This window comes from Thamnophis sirtalis, unplaced genomic scaffold (assembly GCF_051295495.1).
Source record: "Thamnophis sirtalis isolate CommonGarterSnake01/CBP01778 unplaced genomic scaffold, rThaSir2_p1.2 scaffold_12, whole genome shotgun sequence".
Lineage (NCBI taxonomy): Eukaryota > Metazoa > Chordata > Lepidosauria > Squamata > Natricidae > Thamnophis > Thamnophis sirtalis.
Window position 1 is genome coordinate 56,031,171 of NW_028261392.1, and position 24,183 is coordinate 56,055,353.

The 24,183-nt window shown below is 37.5% G+C and overlaps 1 protein-coding gene across 9 annotated transcripts in view; it reads left to right on the forward strand.

The window, feature by feature from the left end:
• Positions 1–24,183, forward strand: part of PRRC2C (proline rich coiled-coil 2C) — a 76,505-nt gene that overhangs the window by 25,244 nt on the left and 27,078 nt on the right. For 6 of the 9 annotated variants that reach the window (XM_087726682.1, XM_087726688.1, XM_087726683.1 and 3 more), the window contains exons 14-24: positions 540–786; positions 1,399–1,612; positions 2,816–5,179; positions 9,687–9,892; positions 10,215–10,369; positions 11,319–11,670; positions 12,210–12,295; positions 15,074–15,259; positions 16,355–16,606; positions 18,208–18,297; positions 21,810–21,911. In XM_087726682.1, the coding sequence (XP_087582808.1) occupies positions 540–786; positions 1,399–1,612; positions 2,816–5,179; positions 9,687–9,892; positions 10,215–10,369; positions 11,319–11,670; positions 12,210–12,295; positions 15,074–15,259; positions 16,355–16,606; positions 18,208–18,297; positions 21,810–21,911 (4,254 nt within the window). The remainder of the gene's footprint in view (positions 1–539; positions 787–1,398; positions 1,613–2,815; positions 5,180–9,686; positions 9,893–10,214; positions 10,370–11,318; positions 11,671–12,209; positions 12,296–15,073; positions 15,260–16,354; positions 16,607–18,207; positions 18,298–21,809; positions 21,912–24,183) is intronic. The other 3 variants (XM_087726686.1, XM_087726687.1, XM_087726690.1) reach the window with 3 other exon arrangements.

Sequence of the window (24,183 nt, forward strand, 5' to 3'; positions counted from 1 at the left end):
TCTATTCCCTACGGTAGACCCTCCGGTAGCGGCCTTAGCCTCTTCAGCCCTGGTTCCATCCAATGTTTCGGAAGGCCTCAAGGCTGAGGACTGCAAAGCAGAACTAATGATACGCAAAACGCACCAGGCAACTGCCTGACCGTTGGGGGCCACCGCAGCGGCCTCGTTCTTCAATAGAACATCTCTAGCATGGCTTAAACAATTGCGACCTAGGATTGCACCAGAAGATATGCGCCTGCACCAGGATGTAAACAAACTGTCACAGCACTTGAATTTTCATCCGACGCTACCCCAGCAAAATTCACGTCCCGTGTGGTAGCGTCCAATGTCACATCCCGCCTCCTCCTATGGCTCCGCCATTGTCATAGTTAATGCTACCAAAGTTCCCACCATAATGACAATTGGGAGTTTGGACACCAAGAACATTAAATAAATACTATTCCAAAACACCTGTAGCTGAAAAGAATATGAATTATATAACATGTTTCTAAGAAAGCAAATGTATAGAGGAAAAGTTAATTGTATTTGCTTTTTTGTAGGAGCAAATGAAACAGCAACAGTGGCAACAGCAGCAGCAAGGAGTTTTACCACAATCTACACCATCACAACCTTCTAACAGTCCTGTTCCCCCGCCACCACATAGACCATTGTACCAACCTATGCAATCGCACCCCCCACATTTGGCTTCTATGGGCTTTGATCCAAGGTGGCTCATGATGCAGTCCTATGTGAATCCAAGAATAATGTCAGGAAGACCTACTATGGATATGCCACCCATGCATCCTGGTATAACTCTTACTATATGCTGTATACTTGTATGCTGAACTTCATTTTCTCGTTTTTCCTGAGTGTAATTGTCTTTGGGCTGTAGATCATAAACGTTCTGAGATTAGGCATTTCAAAGGGTTATTTATTTCAAAGCGAGTATGTTGAAAGTTACAGTATATCATTATTAGAAACATTAATGACATTATTTGAGGATAAATGAATAGGAATATGATCTCTTCTGTGGTTGCGCTCCAACTGCAAAAATATGTTCCTACAGCAAAATATATTTATAAGATGTGTTCGCTATACATTTTTAAACAGTTTTTCAGTGTACGTAATGGGTTGTAATAGTAACTTTTAGGAATAGGAGTAAGAGCCGCAACCCAATCAATGGTTGGACAATTTTAAGAAAGCCTTTCAGGCTTGTCCCTCCTTTGTGTCTTATAGATAAAAGAAGGGTTTCTGTTACTGTGATTTTGTAATAAAAGTAGTATTAACATTCATAACTTTGGGTTTTTTAGTCTGATCTGTTTGAAGGACTGACAGTTTTATCTCTCCATATTAAAAGTCAGAAGAATCTGATGCCAATCCTAGCACTTACGCTTTTTAATTTGAATATCTCCATTTCAGGAATTATACCTCCTAAACCACTTCTGAGGAGGGATCAAATAGATGGGACAGGAGCTGGTTCAGATTCTTTTGATCATGTTACTCGATCAGCGAGGGAACATGCCATACCACTGACAGAATCACGTATGATGTGGGGGTCAGAACCATATACTCACACAGATCCTCAACAGACTAGTGCCTCTCCCAAAATCCTTGAAGAAACTGTTGATATAAGGTAATATTTGGGGTTTTGTGTATAACGTGGCTTTCTTTTCTACAGTGCTTGCATTCAGGCATACCTCTAATCAATGGTTTTTCTTAGATAATAACTGTATTCTTCAGTGCAATTGTCTGTCTTGGACAAATAACAGAAAAATGTAAATGTAATTCCAGTTCCATTACAATTAACAGAATATTTGGCAGTGAAAAAGCAGAGACATTGTCCTTCATTTTTATTAAAGACAATTTTCCACTTTAAAAAAAGATTATCCACACATCTCCCTCATCATTATCTACTTTAACCTCTATAAGATATTTATAAATAGCTATAAAGCCTGCTAAAATAGTTCAATAGTGAACTAAATCTTATCATATACAGGTGACTCGTTTAGCAAACGCAGTTGGGATTGGCAACTCAGTCATTAAAGTGAATCTGCAACTATGTTTATGATCTTACTTCACCTTTGCTTTACAGACTTGCAAAGGTCCTCAGCATGAGGATTGGTTGTAAAGTTACTTTTTAACACTGTTGTAGCTGTGAATGGGACACAGTGGCTATGATGCTGAGCTTGTTGATCAGAAAGGTTGGCAGTTCAGCGATTCGAATCCCTAGTGCCGCGTAATGGAGTGAGCTCCTGTTACTTGTCCCAGCTTCTGCCAACCTAGCAGTTTGGAAGCATGTAAAAATGCATGTAGAAAAATAGGGACCACCTTTGATGGGAAGGTAACAGTGTTCTGTGTGCCTTCAGCGTTTAGTCATGCCAGCCATATGACCACGGAGATGTCTTTGGACAGCGCTGGTTCTTCGGCTCTGAAACGGAGATGCGCACCACCCCCTAGAGTCGGGAGCAACTAGCACATATGTGTGAGGGGAACCTTTACCTTTAACTGTGAATGATCACTAAATGAGAACTGCCTGTATACATATTTATATCTGTTTGTTTTAGTAGCTACAATACTTCAGTTTCTTCTGAATACATGCCCATTGGAATACTTTTGAGATTTACTATATTCTAAGAGTATTCTAAGTGTTTACTAAGAGTATTCTAAATGTTGCCACTCTGTTACCACCCCAAATATCTCCAAATCTAATTGGGTCACCAATAAGATATCTTCCAGGATACAAGAAATAACTCACATTTTAAACATGCTTTTTTAAAAATATTGTTTAGGATGATTGATAAGACTTCAGCTGAAAATGTGGCTTGTTTTCCTCTAGGTCTGAAGAACTTTTGGATCAAGATCAAATAACAGCGCAAGCAGTATACTCAGGAGAAGAGAGTCAGTTAGATCCCAATATAAAGACAGATTTCAAAAAATCTGAGGATGTGAACATACAGACTTCAAGCAGGTCTTTGGAAAATGCACAGCCTCATCCATCTGATACATGTCCATCGGCAGGAAATTTTGAAGTGACTGCAGGAAATGTTTCAGAAATCTCCAAAGAACAACAGGTGCCTATAGAAGAGAATAATTCTTCTCTGAAGAAAAGCATTTCTCATGGATCAACTCATTCTTTGAAATCAGAAGAATCGGTGGGCAATACACAGGCAAATATTCCCAAAATAAACAACAGACACACTGAAACAAAAGAACCACTGCTGGAAAGACTAGACGGCAAGCAAAAAAAGGAGGGGTTCACAAGTAGTAGGTTGTTAGAGGGATCAAAACCTGAAAAGCCCTTTAAACCTAAATCTGAAACTAGATGGGGTCCAAGACCAGGGTATGGTAGAAGGGAGGAAGGTAGTGACAGGCCAATGAGAAGATCGGGTCCCATTAAAAAGCCTATTCTTCGTGATATGAAAGAAGAGCGTGAACAAAGAGAGGAGCGTGAGCAGAAGAAAGAACGGGAGGGAGAAAAACTGACAAATGAGAGAGTCAATAAAATTGAGAAAAGGGATCAGCCTCAGATGCTAATTTCCAGGTTAGAACCAGAGAAAGCCACTACAGTTGATAAGAAAACATTGCAAAACACATCGCAAGCTGCAGAGTGTACAGACGGCCCCATAGAACCTATAATTACGCCTACTGTTCAGCAGCCTGTCGTTGTACAACAAGCAGCAGCAGTACTTCCTGTATCTCAGCCGCCAGCTACAATCCAAACGCTTCCACCTTCGGCTCCACAGCCAAACACTCCACAAACTGCAGTTGAGGCTCCACCACTTAGTGTACAAGAGTTATCAGTTCAACAACCTGCAAATGTGAAGGAAGAAAAGCAGCCAGAAAAAATAATTAACAAAGAACAACCTGTAGAAAGACCTGGTATTGAAACCAGACCAGTAAAAAGGGAGCCCGGAGCACCTCCCAGAACATACTGGAAAGAAAACAGGGACTGGTTTCCGGACCAAGGATACAGAGGAAGAGGACGTGGAGAATATTACTCTAGGGGACGCAGCTATAGGGGTTCTTATGGAGGCAGGGGTCGAGGTGGAAGAGGTCACAATAGAGATTATCCCCATTACCGAGATACTAAACCTAGAGTAGAACATGTTGCTTCTGGTCCTCTTAGGCAGAGAGAGGAGAGTGAAACCCGTAGCGAGAGCTCTGATTTTGAAATTGTTCCAAAACGACGAAGACAAAGAGGCTCAGAAACGGACTCTGACAGCGAAGTACATGAAAGCGCCAGTGATACTCTTCTGTCAGACAAAGACAGCTTAAGCAAAGGCAAACACCCAAAGAGAGAAGAAAGGGCAGATGTTAAAAAACCTTCAAAGGCCCTGCTACCTTTCAAACCTGAAAACAACATTCGAGGGGACCATAGAGGAGTTGATAAAACATATGTAAGAGAAGATGAAAATAAGACCAAGCCTGGTTTTCTCCCTAAAGGAGAACCTTCTAGACATGGCAGAGGGGGGATGTTTAGACGTGGTGGAAGGGATTCAGTTGGTCGCCCACCCCGACCATCTATTCTTAGGAGACCAGGATACAGAGAGAATCAGTGGAACCCAAGACAAACAGAAATCTCCAAGCCTGAAGATGGAGAACCACAACGGAGACATGAACATTATGGCCCTATACAGTTGGATAAAAGACCTCCTGCAAAGTTTGAGAGGAAATTTGATCCCGCAAGGGAACGACCCCGAAGGCAAAGGCCTGCACGACCTCCCAGACAAGACAAGCCGCCACGTTTTCGGAGATTAAAAGAAAGAGAGGCGGCATCAAAAATAAATGAAGTCACAACTAGTTCATCATCAAGTGTGGCAGTGAGTAATGCTGTTAATGAGCAGCCAAGCACTACTTTGGAGGTTTCAGGAAGTAAGACGCCTGACCTGTCCAATCAGAACTCTTCAGACCAGGCAAATGAAGAGTGGGAAACTGCTTCAGAAAGTAGCGATTTCAATGAGAGACGCGAGAGGGATGAAAAGAAATTAGCAGACGTCGCAGCACAGGGAGCTGTTAAGACAGGAGAAAACACACTGATTCCTAAAAGAGAAATAGCTAAGAGAAGTTTTTCCAGTCAGAGACCTGGGATTGATCGGCAGAATCGCCGTGGTAATAATGGCCCATCCAAATGTGGACGAAACTTTTCAGGGCCAAGAAACGAAAGGAGAAGCGGCCCTCCAATGAGACCTGGAAAAAGGGGGTAAGTATGTTTCCTAGAAAAACCTAATGTAGAAGGCTTCAAATAAAAGCCAATTCTGCTATTTATTTTGCTGGAATTTTAAATTTAGAACTAGAATTCTTTATTGGCCAAGTGTGATTAGGCACACTGAATTTTCCCCCGGTGCATAAGCTCTCGGTGTACATACAACAATAGCGATAGATCATTATTATGGTCATTGTAAAAATACATTCATCATAAAACATTAGATACAACACTTAGTGATAGTAATGGATACCAAATAAGCAATCAATATAAATCATACTAGGATACTAAGTAAACAATATAAATCGCAAGATACAAGCAACAGTTAGAAGATAAGGAGATAGGAAAGATGACAATAATGATGGTAACGTGACCCGTCAAAAGCGCGGAGGACAAAATCGCGCTCGACGAAAGCGCCCATGTGATGTCATCACAGCGCGACGAAAAAAATTAAAAATTGAAATAAAATTAAAATTAAAGCAAGCCGATTCACATAAAGGTAAGGGTTAGGTTAAGGGTTAGGGTTAGGTTAAGGGTTAGGGTCAGGTTTAGAGCGTTAGCGTTAGGTTAAGGGTTAGCGTTAGGTTTTTCGTTACGTTAACGGTTAGGTTTAGGGTTAGGTTAAGGGTTAGGTTTAGGTTTGGGGGGTTAGGGGAAGGTTTTAGCTTTATTTTTACATTTTTCGATCACAGCGCGATGTTTTCGTCGCGCTGTGATGACGTCAAATGCGCGCTTTCGTCGAGCGCGATTTTGTCCTCCGCGATTTTGTGGTGGAACCGATGGTAATACTGACTTTCTAGATAGTTTGACAGTGTTGATAGTTCGACGGGATTAATTGTTTAGCAGAGTGATGGCATTGGGAAACGGGAGAGAACTGTCCTTGTGTCTAGTTGTTCTGATGTGCAGTGCCCTATAGAGTCGTTTTGAGGGTAGAAGTTGAAACAGTTTATGTCCAGGATGTGAGGGGCTAGATATTTTCACAGCCCTCTTTCTGGCTCGTGCAGTATACGGGTCCTCAGTGGAAGGCAGATTGATAGCAATTGTTTTTTCTGCAGTTCTAATTATCCGTTGAAGTCTGTATTTGTCTTTGACGGGTTGCAGTGCCAAACCAGACAGTTATAGAAATGCAGATGACAGACTCACTAATTTCTCTGTACAACTGAATCAGCAGCTTCTTGGGCAGCCTGAACATTCTGAGTTGGCGCAGGAAGAACATTCTTTGTTCTGCTTTTTTCGATGACAGATTTGATGTTAGGTGTCCATTTTAAGTCTTTGAAATATTATAGAACCTAGACTTAATTAAATGGTTTTAATTTTAAATTATTTTTAAAAATAGTATATTAATGCTTCAGATTCATAGAACATGTAGGCACATGAAAGCAGCCCTTGACTGTAGCTCATTTTTTAGCCACATCTGTTTCCCAAGTTGTGCGATTGCAATGGAATTCTCAACACAGCAGCTGCACAATCTTGTGGACAGATAGTGCTGGGTCTGTTTAATGAGTTGTGGACATGCTGTGTTCACATTCCAAGGCTTCTAACTCTTTAAAAACAAAACATGAATCCAAACTTGCACAGCTCTGAAAGTTACTTCCATTTAAAAGATAGGAATAGGGAAATTATTGTTATAGGGCCGGGGTGTCAAACTCGCAGCCCCCAGGCCAGATACGTCACCCTCTAGCCACGCCTACTCCCAGGTTAGCGAGGGAGGAAAAGTCATGAAGTGTCACGTGACGACAACGTGACTCTTTGAGTTTGACACCCCTGTTATAGGGGATATTTCTAGGAGGGAAGGGAAGTTAATGAGAGAAGAGATACATTTATTGCAGTTAAATCCAGCATCATAATTCCTTCTCTCGGTTTCTTTTCTTATAGTTTCTTGGAAGTTGATGGTTGAGAATGCCTGATAATATTTAATCACTTGCATAGTTAGTCCTTAACTGATTATCATAATGGAGCCTAACTATTAAGTCAGAAGTCATAATGGTCATTAAGTGAAGCAACCATGTGATTATCTCACTTATGATCCTCCATTTTTCTCTTCCTGATGAGAACAGGCTGCAGGGACCCTGAGGGGACCCCTGGAAGACTTAGCACAGACCCTGCCCTGGACCTCCCCTGCTCCCTGAGGTATCCCTTGATCCACTTTCTGCCCCTTGAGGTCCCCACAGGCCTTGGCCTGTTTCCCATTCCACTGGACCCCACAACTTCCCCTTCACCACATGTCACTCATCTCGCATTTACCTTTCAAAGATCACCAGAGCTCACATTATTGAAGCAGAACAGGCCACACAATTCCTCGGCCACATAGTCTAATCTCGGAAGTAGCTGCCGTTTTCAGATTACCCACAATTCAGTGCAGCTATCCAAACAATGGTGGCTGCTTCCAGGATCACACCAGGCAGCTCAGGGATAAAAGAGCCTGCTTTGTTTCGCTAACATGGAAAGCTCTTGCTGACAGATTCCTCTTTGCAACAGGTAGAGGTGTTTAAATTCCATGCTATCATCACTTGAATTGCAGCCATAGGAAAACGTTGACTCAGGATAAAAGAGGCAACCTGATATTTTAAATCAGGCTTATATAAACCTCCTCAGAATCTGTAAAGTTTCAGGTTGAGTACATTGCTTACAACCCCCCCCCCTTTTTTTTTTAGAAGATGGTTTTTTCTGTCTATGCACTTTCCGTGCACCTTCATTTTGTCACATTTAGAGACAACTACCAAATAATGGAATCAAAGAACCCCCTTGGTTAACGTTACCTTACTTTCCACTTCAATAAGGAACAAAGAAATTACTTTCCTAAAATTGACAGTTTTGGACAAAACCAAGATAGGCATTTTGTTCTTAGAGCCCCATTTCACCTGGAATTATGTTGGAATAAATAGGAATGTGCTTGGTTTTTTTATTTGGTTTTTTTTAAGCACTGCCATTTATTTTAATTTCTATCATATTAAGGTTTCCCCCCCCCCCCCCCAATTTTGGTAAAACTGGTTACATAAATATTTTCTGTGTTTTTATCAAAAGACAAATTTCCTGCATTTTTTCCTACCAGGGAAATGTAATGATTTGTCAAAAAGCACTGGCTTTTTTAAAGTGAAAGGATTGTGCTAACCAAATTCAGTATTTGATCATTGTTCTGTATATTTTGTGATCCATAGAGTGGTTAAGGCACTACAGCATATTTTAATGGTGTTTATGTGTTGTAAACATGTATGAAAGACTTGAGTTTATACTATAGCTATAGTATAGCTAAACAGAACTAATTCAATTCAAAACATGTTAGACAGGAAAATAGATGTTTTTGTTTACATTTTCCCCTTTTTACGCTGTTGCTACTCCTGTTTGGATTGATTGTACAGTAGAACCTCTGGTCACGATCATAATTCGTTCCATAACTTTAATCACAACCCGATTTGGTTGTGATCAGAAACAACAGGAAATTTGGCGCTTACAAAAAAAAAATGGTGTGGAAGGAAAAATTGGCCTCGGCCGTGTTTGATTGCCACCAGAGTATGTATTCATGACGAGCTTCAAAAATTTTGTGAATGTTTTGGTTGGAACCCGATTTGGTCGTGGTGAGAAGCGTTTGTGAACAAAGGTTCTACTCAACACACAAAATGCACAAATCTTAATTTACAAAAGTAAAATTTGTTTTCAAAATAAGGACAGATATTCCACTATAGTTGGAAGTCCATTACATTCTTCCTTCCTTATCTCTCCACTCCAAAATCTTGGGCATGTGTTGAAAGAAACTTCCTGCATTTGTAAAGGAAGGACAAAATAGCTACAATGACAATTGGACTTGGAATCTTGGTCATTGAGCAACGTAATCATTAAGTGAGACTCCATGTGACCACTTCATGCAATGACTGCAATCCCAGCTCTCCCAGTTATGTCCATTAAGTGATAATGTGGGTTGTTAAGCAGAGCATTGGGTAGAGGGCCCGGATCTCCTGGACTTGGTGAGATGGGTGAGAAATCCCTCTGTGTCCTGGAGGAAGAGACCTCAAATCTAATGAAAATGCTAGCAAATGCCATTGTTCTTGGAGGCTCAAAATCTCTGTGTGCTAGTATTTTCACTAGAACTGAGGTATGTTCTTCTAGTCCTCTATAGGCTTTCCTGTCCCTGTATGGAGGAGAGGGGAAATCCCTTGGTATCCTGAGGACATACCTCAAATCTGGCATCTCCTGTGTTTGCAACCTTCCCTGCTGTCTTCCCCAGAAAGTCAGTGGCAGAGAGGATTGCAAATGCTAGTCACATGATCGCAATGTGGTCATGTAACGGAGGAGGTGCAACATTTTAGAATGTCCCAAAGCACCCGTTCTGAGGTTGTTATGACTGCATTAAACAACTGTAAGTTGAGGACTACCTGTACATAAAACGAGACATGTGGAATTAAAATATGGGCAATGTTCCATAATGTGCTAAATGTTATTATTTCTTCCATTGCTATCCTTTTACTAATTATTATTACTAAATTAATTGGTCCCTTTCCTTGTACAGACCATTTGAAGAACAGATACCTGTTGTGATTAGCGCTGAATCAATAAGCAGCAATTTGTATCAGGAGGAAAACGGTAACAGTGCTGCTGGGCCAAAAGGTTCCAAAGATAGCAACAGCAAGAAACGGGAAGAATCCAAGTCTGGCCCAAAGAAACCCAAAGAGAAAGTGGATGCAATCTCTCAGTTTGACCTTAATAACTATGCAAGTATGTACTTGGAAAATCTCTGTAAGATGCTTAAGATTCATAAATGCTCCATTCCTGGAGATGTTCAGGAAAATATTGGATAGCCATTTATCCACAATCCTATGAGGATTCTTGCACTGGGCAAAGGGTTGGGCTAAAAGACTTCCAAGGTACCTTCCAACTCTATGATTGTATGTAATGTTTTCTTCATGAAACATCGAGTGGAATAATGGTACTTGGGGGGGGGGGAGCCTGTCATTTCCCCTGAATAAATTAAACTTATGATAATGACCATTGCTTTAAACTGGTATAGGTCCAATTAAAATTTGGACTTCCTTTATAGGCGTTGTCATTATTGATGACCATCCTGAAGTGACAGTAATTGAAGATTCCCAATCCAGCTTGAGCAATGATGGTTTTACTGAAGTAGTGTCAAAAAAACAGCAAAAACGTTTGCAAGATGAAGAACGTAGAAAAAAAGAAGAACAAACAGTGCAGGTTTGACATCATGCATAGCATTTACTTTTTCTTGTAGAAAGAAGTATTGATTTGAATTATATCTATAGTTACTCAGGTAGTTTCAATTACACTCTGCACTTTCTTTAGTCCCTGCAAAAGAATTCTGATTTACTCCATTTTGTGACGTCCTGTTCGGTTTGGAATCTTACAGGATAAGTTGATCTTGTGCTATAAGCTATTTACATAATTAATACGTTTGATCACTTATTATCCCTCACCATATATTGGGTATTCTGTGGGTCTTCAGATGTTGCTGAATTACAACTGCTTGCATATATCTTGCTGTGATTCATATTCCTTGGCTTGACCAGGAGTTGAAATTGAGAAACATCTGAAGTAAATGGTACTCGGGCATCCTTATTCACAGAACATTCTACTTGAAATTAATGGCAACATTTCCAGAACATTTTTCCTTGAAGGCCACAAGAATTACCATAGTGGATTCAGTTGTGGGGCTAACTAGTTCAATATTCTGTTAAATGACCACCATGGTGTCTTTTAAATTGTTCATTTGTATGCAACTCTTCAGTTCAGATTATTCATCATTATCTGATTGATAGTTGATAAAATGGCCACGGAGGGGAAAAATCTTATAGTTGTAAGAAGGAATATCTGATCAGTCTGCTTGTGATGTATAAATTCATCTAATCATTTTTTTTAATCATCAGGCAAACGTATTTCCTGAGTTAATTGGATGTCATTTGGAAAACATTGTTTTGCTTTTTAAGCATTTCAGTTTCATCTTTCCCTAGTGCAGTGGTTCCCAAACGTGGCAACTTTAAGACTTGTGGACTTCAACTCCCAGAATTCTCCAGCCAGCTCTGCTGGCTGGAGAATTCTGGGAGTTGAAGTCCACAAGTCTTAAAGTTGCCACGTTTGGGAACCACTGCCCTAGTGGATCATCTCTCAACAATATTTTCTTTCTCAGGTCTGGACCAAAAAGAATTCAAATGAAAAAGGGAGATGTACAAATTCTAAACTGCCGCCCAGGTTTGCCAAAAAGCAGCAACAGGCAACTGCAGCCGCTGCCGCAGCCGCAGCTGCCACTCAACAAGGCCAGGTTCAACCACAAGTCCCATTGCAAGGTGTGCCTCAGATTCCAAGTCCACAAACTTCGGTCCAGGCACAAACGCCAGCAACTTGTTCGTTGAACATCTGTACAGACTATGCAGGAACAAGCAAAACTCTGCAGAATGCACCTGCCCATAATGCTGTAGGAACCGAATTTTGGGATAATAAAGTACCCCCTACAAGCATCCTCAATGACATCTCTAAAAAATGTAAGCAGAGAACCTTTTTTTCCATATACAAGAAAAGAAAAATGTGTACTTTAAAGTGTTGAATTAGCTTCTCTCCCTGGGCTTTTCAGTGTCTCTTGACATGAAATGTTTTTCTTGACATGAAATGTTCCAGCCCTTCATATGGTATTGTTATGTGTAAAAATTAGATCTTAAAGCTGCAGAGTTCAGCCACACACTTTTAAAATCTGTATCATTGTCTGTTCCTTTTTTTTTTCTCTTAACTCTTCCAAATATTGTAATTTTTCTAGCTACCACTTGAACTTTGAATATGTGAATATTGCCCAAATTATAATAGGAACTGCTTTAACCACTTTCACATGCTGTGTTACTCCATTTTTTTCTGGATCAATTCCAGAATTTTTTCTTCTTCAGTTATATATTTTAGTAAGACATTTGTTGTTTTCCAAATGTCCTGAACTTTAACTGCATGGGAGATATCTTTAAACCACTTTTCAAAACTTTTGCTAATATGTTTTCCTTTCAAAAATTCTGATTTATTTTATTCTTTGGATTTTTAGTGGGGCCTATTAGTCCTCCACAGCCACCTTCTGTCAGTGCGTGGAATAAGCCTTTGACATCATTTGGATCAGCTACTTCGCCAGAGGTATGATAACAGCTTGAATTTTGATTTAAAACTTGCTGTGCATATATATTTAAATAGAAAAACCTGTATCTAAGCCATATATTGGAAGCTGCATTGCTGGTTATGTTTCAGTTTTAAAAAGTGTTCGGTTGCAGTCACTTTGTAATTGAATGGAATCTATAGTTTTGCTTTTTTCTCTCTCTCTGGATACAGCAAATTATTTGGAGAGAGATAGGCACAGACTGATCCAGGCAGATATAGCCATATAGAAAGTGATAGATACACAAAGTAGAAAACAGAAGGCAGTGTTTAAACCTTTAAAAGTGACTATCAAACACAGTTCTATTGACATGAATGGCGGGGGGGGACCCTTGCTGACAAATAGCTGGAAATGTGTGGAAAACACTCCCAGAGATCTTTAAAAACAATCTCAGCCTCTTTTTAGCAAAGGATCTCGCATTCAGATCAAAGGAACCAATAGGCTGTAAAGGGCAAAAGCTTTCTCCCTGACAAAGAATCTGAAATCTCTGCTGAGAATGCGATGTCATTTCCCTCTTGCTTTTTTTTTTCCTAGGATGCTTTTTCTCTTCATAATTAATTAATAATGATTAAGAGTTACCGTTTCATTCACTTGTATAAAGGAAAAGTGACACAAAAGGTGCCTGAAAGCATCTTTTATCTAAATTAATGGTGCATGTTAAGATCTGATGAGTACAGATTTATCTTGTTTCATTTTTTAATTTTAAATTTAAATACATAATTCAATTAGCTAGTTCTGTTACTGTATAATAAATCCTTTCCTAATCCATTAGGAATATACTAATACAGTACATCCACCTACTTCCAACCATTCACTTAATAACTGTTTATAGAGCCGAGGTGGCACAGTGGTTAAATGCAGCACTGCAGGCTACTTCAGCTGACTGCAGTTCAGCAGCTCGGCTGTTCAAATCTCACCGGCTCAGGGTTGACTCAGCCTTCCATCCTTCCGAGGTGGGTAAAATGAGGACCCGGATTGTTGTTGGGGGCAATATGCTGACTCTGTAAACCGCTTAGAGAGGGCTGAAAGCCCTATGAAGCGGTATATAAGTCTAACTGCTATTGCTATTGCTATTGTTTAAAGTTACAGTGGCACTGAAATATGCCCAGTTTTCACATGTTAAGATTGTTGCAATACCCTTCTGGTCATGTGTTCAAAATTTGGATGCTTGGCAATCAGCATGTATTTATGACAGTTGCAGTATCCCAAAGTCATGTGATCACCTTTTGCTACCTTCTGACTAGCAAAGTCAATGCTTGTCAGAAGTCAGAGTCATTTAACAATCATTAGTAACGTAACAACTACAGGGATTCACTTAACTATTGAAAGAAAGGTTCTACTATGGGACAAAATTCACTGTCTTGCTTAGCAACAGAAATTTTGGGCTCAGTAATGGTTGTAAGCTGCAAAACTATCAGTAATTGATAGTGTCAACTAATACAGTGCTCAGTGTTTCTTTTTAACAGTCTATTTTCTAACCTATTTTTAACTCGTCTAGAGCAGTGTTTCTCAACCTTGGCAACTTGAAGATGTCCGGACTTCAACTCCCAGAATTCCCCAGCCAGCGAATGCTGGCTGGGGAATTCTGGAAGTTGAAGTCCGGACATCTTCAAGTTGCCAAGGTTGAGAAACACTGGTCTAGAGTGCCCATATATAAGCAAAATCTCATTAAGTGCAGAATAACCCTCGACTAATGACCACAGTTACTAAGCAAGTCATTGTTAAATGAGTTGTGCCCCTATTTGACTGTTTTTTGCTATGGTTGTTAAGTGAATCATTACAGTTACTAAGTGAATCATGCGGCCATTAAGCAAATCTGGCTTCTCCCATTGACTGACTTTGCTTGGGAGAAGCTCCCTAGAATGGGATTGCAAATGAGTCCATTGGAAAAACATGCCAGTTGCCAAGCACTCATAATGTGATCCCATGATTGTGGAGATGCTGCAATAGTCATAAGTGTAAGAACTGGTCATAAGGCACTTTTTTTAAGTACCTCTTGTAACTTTGGTCTTTAAACGAACAGTTATTAGTCAAGGACTACCTGTATTAAAGACTCAATCTCCCCTTTAATACTTTTTGTTTTAAGAAGATGTACTTCAAACCTACTGTTTACAACTTGTTTTGGACAGGTGACATTGCTGTAAGTGTGTGTGTGTGTGTGTGTGTGTGTGTGTGTATGTGTGTGTGTGTGTGTTTGTATGTGCATTCAAGAGAGTAAACACTATCTTATATTAATTTTAGCTATTTTCCACAAGGGGTTTACCTGTTTTTTTAATGAACAACTAGAAAATGATAATGCTTTAAATTAAACTATTTTTAAAGCATTAGTTTCATATTTAAGCCAATTTGAAAACTGTTCAAGGTTATATTAACAAAACATGCTACTCAATAGTATTACATAGTAATAGCATTTGTAGACTTGGAATTCTTATTTCTCCCTTCTCCGTTTTGCTATAAACAATTTAACCTGTGTCATTTTACCCTCGTGTATAAAGTTGTTCAGTAATTCTACCCTTCCTGCATAATTAGAAAGATTCAGTGGGTTTGAAATATAAAAAAATATGGTAAAATAGATACTTTGTTGTTATTTTTTTCCAACCAGGATATTTTTTGTTGATTTCTATGATTTAACTTGTTAAAATTTAATGAATATGGTGGGTTCACAAGTTTTTTAGGTGTAACTTCTCCAAAATATTTAAATGCTTCAATACAGCACAAAAGTCTACTTATAAATAAAAAAAAATTGGTGCCTTTACTAGGGAACCCCTGCTGGACAGGAAGGTGGAATTGATTTGGGAATAGAAACCATTCAGTTTGGAGCTCCAGCCTCTAGTGGGAGTGATAGTGAAGTTGGGCCGGCTTCAGATAAGGCCTCAGAAAAGCTTCTTGAACCAAAGGAACAAAGGCAAAAACAACCACGTGCAGGACCTATAAAAACACAAAAGGTGGGTGAAATTTTCCAATTCTCATCAATTAGAGAGGCACCCTGAAATTTAATCCTCCAATAATTTTGAACAAAATGTATAATAAAAAGCTCCATTCCTCATTGGATCTTGTGAAAGAGAAGTTAATGATTGAAGTCATTGTAGTGGGGAGAAGGAATTGTTGAGTTCATACAGTATACAGGATGCTTAAACAGCCAGGACTCATCTTTAATTTAATAGAGGCTGCTCATGTCTGAATGAGTTATCTTCTATCTTTAACAGAATTTTTTACCATAATTGGATTTTAGTTGCTTTTTATTAATGCAATAGATTTCCCAATTACTGATAACTGTCGCAGAGGAATTTTACTGAATAAACAAACAATGTAAAAAATTGGAAGTAGTTGGAACCTAGAATCATAGATTATAGAACTATATGTCATCAGATCTGTCTCTTTTTCTTCTTGCCATTCTGTTTTTTATTATTCTTTAAAAGTCTGTAGCTTTTTACAGTGCTCAGGAGTACAGTTCACATTTCTGAATGTTCCTAATTTGGTTTGGGTTACTTTTTACAAATCTGAAGTTTCCTTGGAATCAAAATCTAATTTGATTTGGAATTTAGAAATCTGCAAAATCGGATGAATTTTTCCACATATGATCTTCCCTCGATAGAACATAGCTAAAAGATAAATTCTTCTTTGAATGATGTTCAACTCCTGATAGCTATGTAATTATATTCAGGATTTTTTTCTGCCCTTCTCAATATAGTCTAAAGCAGTGTTTCTCAACCTTGGCAACTTGAAGATGTCCAGACTTCAACTTCCAGAATTCCCCAGCCAGCGAATGCTGGCTGGGGAATTCTGGGAGTTGAAGTCCAGACATCTTCAAGTTGCCAAGGTTGAGAAACACTGGTCTAAAGCCTTCAGGTTTTCTGATATGCCAAATATTTAATCCAATCCTGCTTAAAGTTTTGGAATCAAGATAGTTAGATATTATACAAATACAAATTTTGATGAGCCACAAAAGCAACTTAGTGGTTACTGGATTGATTACTTCCATACCTTCTTCTGGAATTCAGCATATACATATATTTACATTAAATATTAATTCTTTTTAGCTTCCAGATATGAATCCAGTAGAAAGCAAAGAATACAAGCCTGGCCCAATTGGGAAAGAGCGATCACTAAAGAACAAAAAAGTAAAGGAGGCTCAACAGGGCGATTCTGAGATGCAAGAAAAGTCCAGTGCTAATACAGTCAGAAGCTCAGATCCTATTACTTCTAAAGAAAACAAATCAACTAATGAACTTAGTACAGAAATAGGAACAATGATATCAGTGTCGGCTGCAGAATTTGGAACAACTCAAAAAGTAAGAAAAGAGAAGTGCCTGTTTCCTGCCCAAATTTTATCAAATACATTCTTTTATGGTGCTTTCTGAAGTGAGAGCGTAAAAGAAGTATATGTCTGTTTGTCGTGAAGACAAATCTTAATATTAGTCGACTTCTCCCCATTTCAAAAAATAGTAGAAGTAGTTCTCAAGTTAGAACCATAATTGAGCCTATCAATTACAGTCATAAGTTGTGACAGATAAAGCAGGTCACATGTGACCAACCGGCTTGTTTTCTGATGGTTGTTAAGCTATTGCAGTGGTTGTTAAGTGAATTTACGGTTTGCTATGGATTAGTTTTTGCCAGAAATCAGAAGTAATCACCAGTTTCTGGCAAAATTGTTGTCAACCCTGGTCACATGACCACAGCTGGTTGCAAATGGCCAAAACTGCAAAATGGTTGATAAGTGCCCAAACTATGATCATATGATTGGTTGTTTTGGGCGTCTGTGCATGTGTTATGTCAGAACTTTGAAACCAGGTTGAAAGTAGCTTTTAGGGGTTCTGTCAAAACTTCAAACATTTGGTAAACTGAATATAAATTGAGGGCTAGCTGTAGTAAGATTTATTATCACTATTTTCTACTGTTTCTATAGTTTTCTAATATTTCTATAGTAGAAAAATGTGATATTGGAGAATGTGTGATTCATTGAAACTGTAGAACTTGTAGAACCTAACTCTGTAGATGCTTATCCTTTCAATTATTGGGATGTCCAATGTTTCAGAAGTCTCTTAATCATTTTTTGATATTAGTAGTTAATAACACGTGCAGATTATTATTAGAGTCATAACAAACGCATAGAGTCCAATATGAGGCTATTCATCTTGGCTCATTTTGGGATTGATATACAATATTTGAGAACTACTTCTTGTGTTAAATAATGCAAATGATGTACTTTTGGAAAGAGTCTTTCAATCCACAGTTTTTCTGACAATGACATAAGGCAGCAATCCCGACCTTTTTGGCATCCAGGAAGACATTTTTCCATTGGGGGGGGGGGGCAGTGCACAATCCAGATCCTTCTCATGGCACAATTTACAGTAAGGTTTGTGTTCCTATGAGAATCCAATGCCTGATGATCTGAGATGGAGTTTAAATGGGATGCTTGTGCAATGGGAGCTGCTGCAAATACAGATGAAACTTCGCTCTCTCACCTGTAACTGTGTGGCCCCATTTCCTAACAAGCCATAGACCAGTGCTGTTTCATGGCCTGGTGGTTCAGACCACTGAATAGGGTATTTGAATATCAAATGTGTTGCTAGTGTTTTCTATATTTTAAATGAGTGGGAATGTTAAGTTTCCTGCTCAGTGGTTATATGAAATTTAAAATCATGTTTCAGGTTTTTTTTAATTATTGATAGACTATAGCTCTTTACATTTACTCTCTAAATAATATCCAACAAAGATTTACTTTTTTAAAAATACTGAATATGTGAAGTTAACAGTTTTGTTATTCTAATAGAGAAATTCAGCTTGGGAATTTGAAAATGACAAAGTATTCTCTTCTGCTCAAAGTTCAAATCATATTTTTGAGTGAAGTTACATATAAGATTTAGATAAACTGGTTGAACTTTTTTTACAGGAGTCTGTAACAGACTATACAACACCGTCTTCTCATTCAAGTACAGTGGCAACAAACAGTGCAAAGATGGAGGAGGCTTTAGTTACAAATGTAGGTGTATTGATTATCTCATAGTATAATTCCTCTATTTAATTTTATTTTAAAATTAAATTATTTTAGATTTTGGTTATACCTGTAGAAAAATATTATTAAATAAGCTACATTTCTCTTATCTACTGAGAATAAAATCATGGCTTTTAAATAATGTTAACATATATACTCCCAATTAAAATATCCTGGAAAACTTGTAAAAAGTGATTAGATGTTGAAACAATATCTACAAGATAGGTGATGTGCTCTTTGCATATTAAAATAACATGCGGTAAAGAAGTGTACACTTATTATTACTGGGTTATTAAATGAATAATTAAGAAATATTCATTCAGGGTAATTACATAGTACACTCTTAAATCTGGCACATCCAAAAACAATGATTTGTGTAAATATCATAGGTAGGTAGAGATAGATATAGATATATAGATACATGTTCAATTGAACACGTAGTTACACATTCTAGAGCATGTATATACATACACATCACTTTCTGTCTTCTGTTGTGTCTCAAATCCTTTTTTCCCATGAGGTTGCTTTCAGTTGCAATAAGACCAATGGCTAGTTTCGCATCTTCACACATCCAGCCAAAACATGTTTTGCCGCCACTGATCTGACATCCTTTGATTTCATTATTCCATCTTTTGCACATTCAGATACAGGTGTACAATAGTATTGTTGGGGCAGCAAATTAAGAATTGATAGTTAGTTCAGCTATCTTTTTCCCAGCAATATACTGCTGTCCTACTCCTGTTCATTATCCTCCTCAGATTTGTTAACACCCATGTCAAATTACACTCCCTAAATATAAGAGGACATTCTCCTTGACTCATCCTTTGATGCCCTTCCTGCTGAAGTCTTAGAAGGAAGATACAAAGATATCCCATTTTACTTTTGTAATAAAGAACAAAGGCCCTAGGAACTGTTAAACACATGTTATTATATCACGTATTTTATACTGTCATGTGGACTGGTTAATAGTGTCATTCAATTTTACCAAAATCCAAAAGGATCAAAGTAGCTATATCCCTCTTTTAAAAAATGTTCCTCATATGAACCATTTTATGATCATGATGATGATAATCACATTTTTATCTTGCCTTTTTAAATATATAACTCAAGGTGACAAACAAAGCTAATGATCCTGCCTCCTATAGTTCCCATAACATCCCTGTAAGGTTGTCTGGGCTGAGAGAGAGTCACACCCCAGTTGGCTGTTGTGCCTAAGGGAGGACAAGAACTCACAATGTCTTGATTTTTAGGCCAAAACCTTCGTCCCTACTCCAAATTTACTATTTTATAATACTAAGATGTATGTATGAAATTCTTCATACCCCTCTATCCCACTGTAATATCAGAGCAGTCCACATCCCACCTTTAGTGTGAGCTCACCGCGCAGCACCCCAATTTGTGTCTATGCTGGACTTAGACAAAACCTGGAACAAGCTGAAGCAGAGAATAATTGATTTTGATATACAAAGAAAGAAAACTAGTATTTCATATCTCCACCACAATGAACATTTACCACCCCTAAATATTTTTATTGTCTACCACATAGGAGACCTTTCACATAGTCACAATTGGATCATATTTTAACAGTGATGCTGTTGAAAAGGTTTAATGGCCTTCTTACCAAGGTCATTTTGTTTCTTTATTAAATGCATGTGCACACATAGGCACGTATGTATGTATACAGGTGTCCATCTCACACAAAATGACTTGAGTAGCGTACAACATTTGTTCAAAGTCTGAAATTGAGATAATAGCATACATACTTCTGAAGTGTCTTATTTCCAATCTTGGAGGGTAGAATTAATTTCTCATCATAACCTATCAGATTAATTTCATGTGGCAATAGTGGGATATCTTTTAAATTATCAGGATTGAGAAGTTTCCAGAATGGTTGCCAAATTTTAATCATATAACAATGACAAACTGGACCTGACTAAGTATGCTTGCTGTCAGGTAGAGTAAGTTTGTACTGGGTGTTTATATTCTTTTTTTCAATTATCTTTTTTGGTTTGGGAGTGTATGTTCAAGGAGTGTATGTTTTTTTTTACTAGTTTTAAACTTTAACGTTATGATTTGTTTAGTCAGGGCTTAAATTGTGAAATTAATTTTCAAAAACTCAAGGCAAAAGGAAAAAAAATGTTTAGGGGAGAGATATGTGAAAATGAAAATGCTTCTAATCAAACTGTAGTTCTGCAATATCTGTTACTGCTGCTGTATTAGCAGATGGAGCAGGGATTTTATTTAACTGTCTAAATGACTCCTTCCTACTCTTCAGCCTTTACTGTTACTGTAAGGGAAAAGTTTGTAAGTTTTTTTGAGGACTTTAAAAATAGGAGTAGCACAAAAAACTAATAATTTAGGGAAATGAGTGCAGTGGGGTCTAAATGGTTAGGTTTTGTGACGTACGAATATGAATTATAACCATTCTGAAAGCAAATATGTTTCTTAAGTTTCATATACTGATTTTCTATTAATGTTTCCTTGCCATCTGGTATCTAATTATTTACTCTATGTAAAAAAATAAATATTTTAGTGAATATATTTATGAAATAATTATGAATGCAATATAATTTTAACCTTGGAGAGAAAAGTTGCTAATTAAAAGAGCGGTTTTGATCATGCCTGCTCTAATTAATGTTGCAAAGTGTCAAATGTTATCTGGCAGTTAAAAGTATCTTTTACCATGGAAGCCTTATTATTTTGCTTTGCAATGCCATCTCTTAATTATTGTATTTGGGGTGGGGGGGGGAGAAACAGCATTAAATGTATCTCATGATATTCAGTACACTGGGTTCTGCTTTGTGAGAGTGTTTGTTGCTTTCCTTTTCAGAAGAATGTAAAGCTTTTAGTTGAATCACATCCAAGCAGAACACCTTATAATTCTTAGATACTGGTGTATTTGGTGTATTTAATTTTGGCCTTGTGTTTCCTGATAGTTGCATGACTTAAAAATTCATATACCAGTACTTCTATTGGTTAAACTAGCTTTATTCCATTCTTTGGCAGTATCATGGAAGGTGATGATTTTAGTGCACTGGAAATGATGAGGAATAAGAAGTTCTGCTTGTCTTTTCTTGTTTGGGAAATCTTAAGGTGTCTAGTCAAGTTCAAATAACTTCCTCTTAAGTCTTGAATCCAACCGAAAAAGTTTCAAGGAAAATCATGCTATATTTGCAACAGTTCTATGCTTTTATTGCATTATAGAAGGAAATGTATCTGAAAGATACATTTATATCACATCCATATGAATCTTTTGAGGCTCAATCTAAAGGAAATTTATTTTCCTGATTTTTTTAAAATTATATAATATTCCAAGATCATAAATGATCAGATAATTTTTTCCATGTGTCAGATACCCCACCCACCCCTTCTGAATGCTTCCCTGTCAAGTACTTAAGTGGAAGACTACCTCGTTCAGTTGCACTGCTTGAGCTCTTGGTTTTGATGGAGCTTTTGTCATAGACCCAGCTAGAATGTGACCTCTGTTGCCTACCTTTCAGGTGCCCCTGCCCCACACCCTTCCCCTCCCTAGGAGGGAGACTCTACAACAGAGCTCCAGCCTAACTCCAGTTTCTCCCGCTACCGTCGACCTCACCCTCAAGGTATGTACCATGCCACTTTCAGGGGAATTTTCTTGCATGCCGGGAAAAGATTTAAACTTTTGCTGTAGATTAGGGAGAGGCATACCTTTTTTTCTAAATAACTAAAAAGAGAGTATTCATTGTATTCTTTTAACCCTGTTTGGTAACTTAACACCAAGAAACTGCTATCTGCCATGTATAATTGGATATAGATCAGAATAAATAGTAAGATTTATCTATGATTTCCCTTTCCACAAAGAACATATAGAAAAGGTGCTTATAGCTAATATTGCAGAGCTTTTTAAATTTAATTTTTCTGATTTGTATTAACATGGTTGAACATAGCAATTTGATGGATATTGGTTAGCTGATCTATGATACATCAAATTGAGAAATAAACTGATTAATATTTGTGGACTTCTTTATAGTTACTGTTTTGGTAGTTAATTGTAGTCTTTTGGTGATGATATGAGAGGTAGGAGATAGGCAAAATTCATATTGACAATATATATTTTTGGTTGGATACCATTTCAATTTGCTATGAAGTAAGTGACAAAAATTATTTGGAGATTGACATCAATTCTGTTCAAAACAGTAAGAAAGCTACAGCTCTCTCTCTTTTTCCTCTTCCTCTCCTCCTTTCCAATTGGATTCCAATTAGAATCCAGAAAGGATTCTAATTAATATGACTTTAAATTTTAATTTCAGAGGAGCAAAATTGTATTAGCAAAAGCAAGTTTAATAAGCTAAATACAATATTAAGGTCAGAAAAAAAATCTTAGCAATCTTGATGAATAATATAGTTTTATATCAAAGAACCACTTTTTACAAACATTGTTTTCATCTTAAGCATATCTGGAGAATTCTAACGTTAAAACCAGAAATTCTGATTATTTACTAAACACAGGAGCTTTCTAATATTAATAATTTGGTAGATAAATTGATTTCTTTAAATATGACATACTTTAGTTTTAGCTCTTACATTAGTACATCTCTATCCCCTTCTATCTTACCTTATTGTCTATTCATCTATCCATTCATCGATGCATACGTAAGTCCAGATATAGATATATACATACATCTTTGCTTTTGCATAACTCACGTCAGTGAAATTTCTCTAAATTTAATACGAATATTCCTCCTGGAATTTGATTATTTCTTGAAGATATTATTTACTGTTGGCATACATGAGGAAAACATGCTTTATATATATATGCATAAAGAAGTCATAAACAGAATTTAAAAATGAAACATTGAGGCTTAATACTTCCTAAAATAATTATAAAACATGTAAGAGCTGTTTTTAGAATATACTGTATATATACAGTTTTACAAATTATATATATCCTGTCTCTACATTAAAAAAATATATTTAAGCATCCTTTTTTTTAACCTTTTCAAATATGATATGTTTGAAGTGTTGTTCTGACAAAGCACTGTACCTTTTTTCTAATAAGCATGTAGTGATTTTATGCAACAATTTTCAAATTGTATTCTGTGGAATGTTTTTCATCTATGAGAATCTGGGGACAAAAAAACATTCCGTCAAATACAGCCAATTTCGTTTCTGTAGGAAAATGCTAAGTACATACACACTCACCATTGGTCATCATCTAAGAGCTGAATTATTATCAGTATTGAATTCCCAGTTAATATCTTTATTCCACGTATCTCAATTAAATGTTTATATAGGAATCTATCTACTCCACCAAGATGGCCTTTCTATGCTTGGATAGTTCATATAAGGTAGTCCTCTACTTATAACCATTCATTTAGTGACTGTTCGGAGTTACAATGGCAATAAAAAAAGACCATTTTTCATACTTGCAACAGTTGCAGCTTCCACATGGTCATGTGACCAAATTTGGACATTTGATGACAGCGGGAGTCCCAAGGTCATTTGACCACTTTTTGCAAACTTCAGTGAAGCAAAGTTAATGGGGAAGCCAGATTCACTTAACAATTGTGTTACTAACTTCACAAATGCAGCGGTTCATTTAACAACTGTGACAAAAAGATCATAAAAGGGGGGTAAACTCACTTAGAAACTGCCTTGCTTAGCAATATAAATTTTAGGCTCAATTGTGGCTGTAAGTTGAGGCCTACCTGTATCCTAGAAAAAGTGTTTTAACAAAGTCTTCATGAGGTGCCAGTAAATGTCTACATAAAATTGATTGTGTTTTGAGAAACTACAATTTTGTTTATTTACACAGTGCAGTTGGGAACAGTTTCATCAATATATTATTGATACTCAGCTTGGCGCCTTGCTGGCATCCTGTCATCAAAGGTGGGG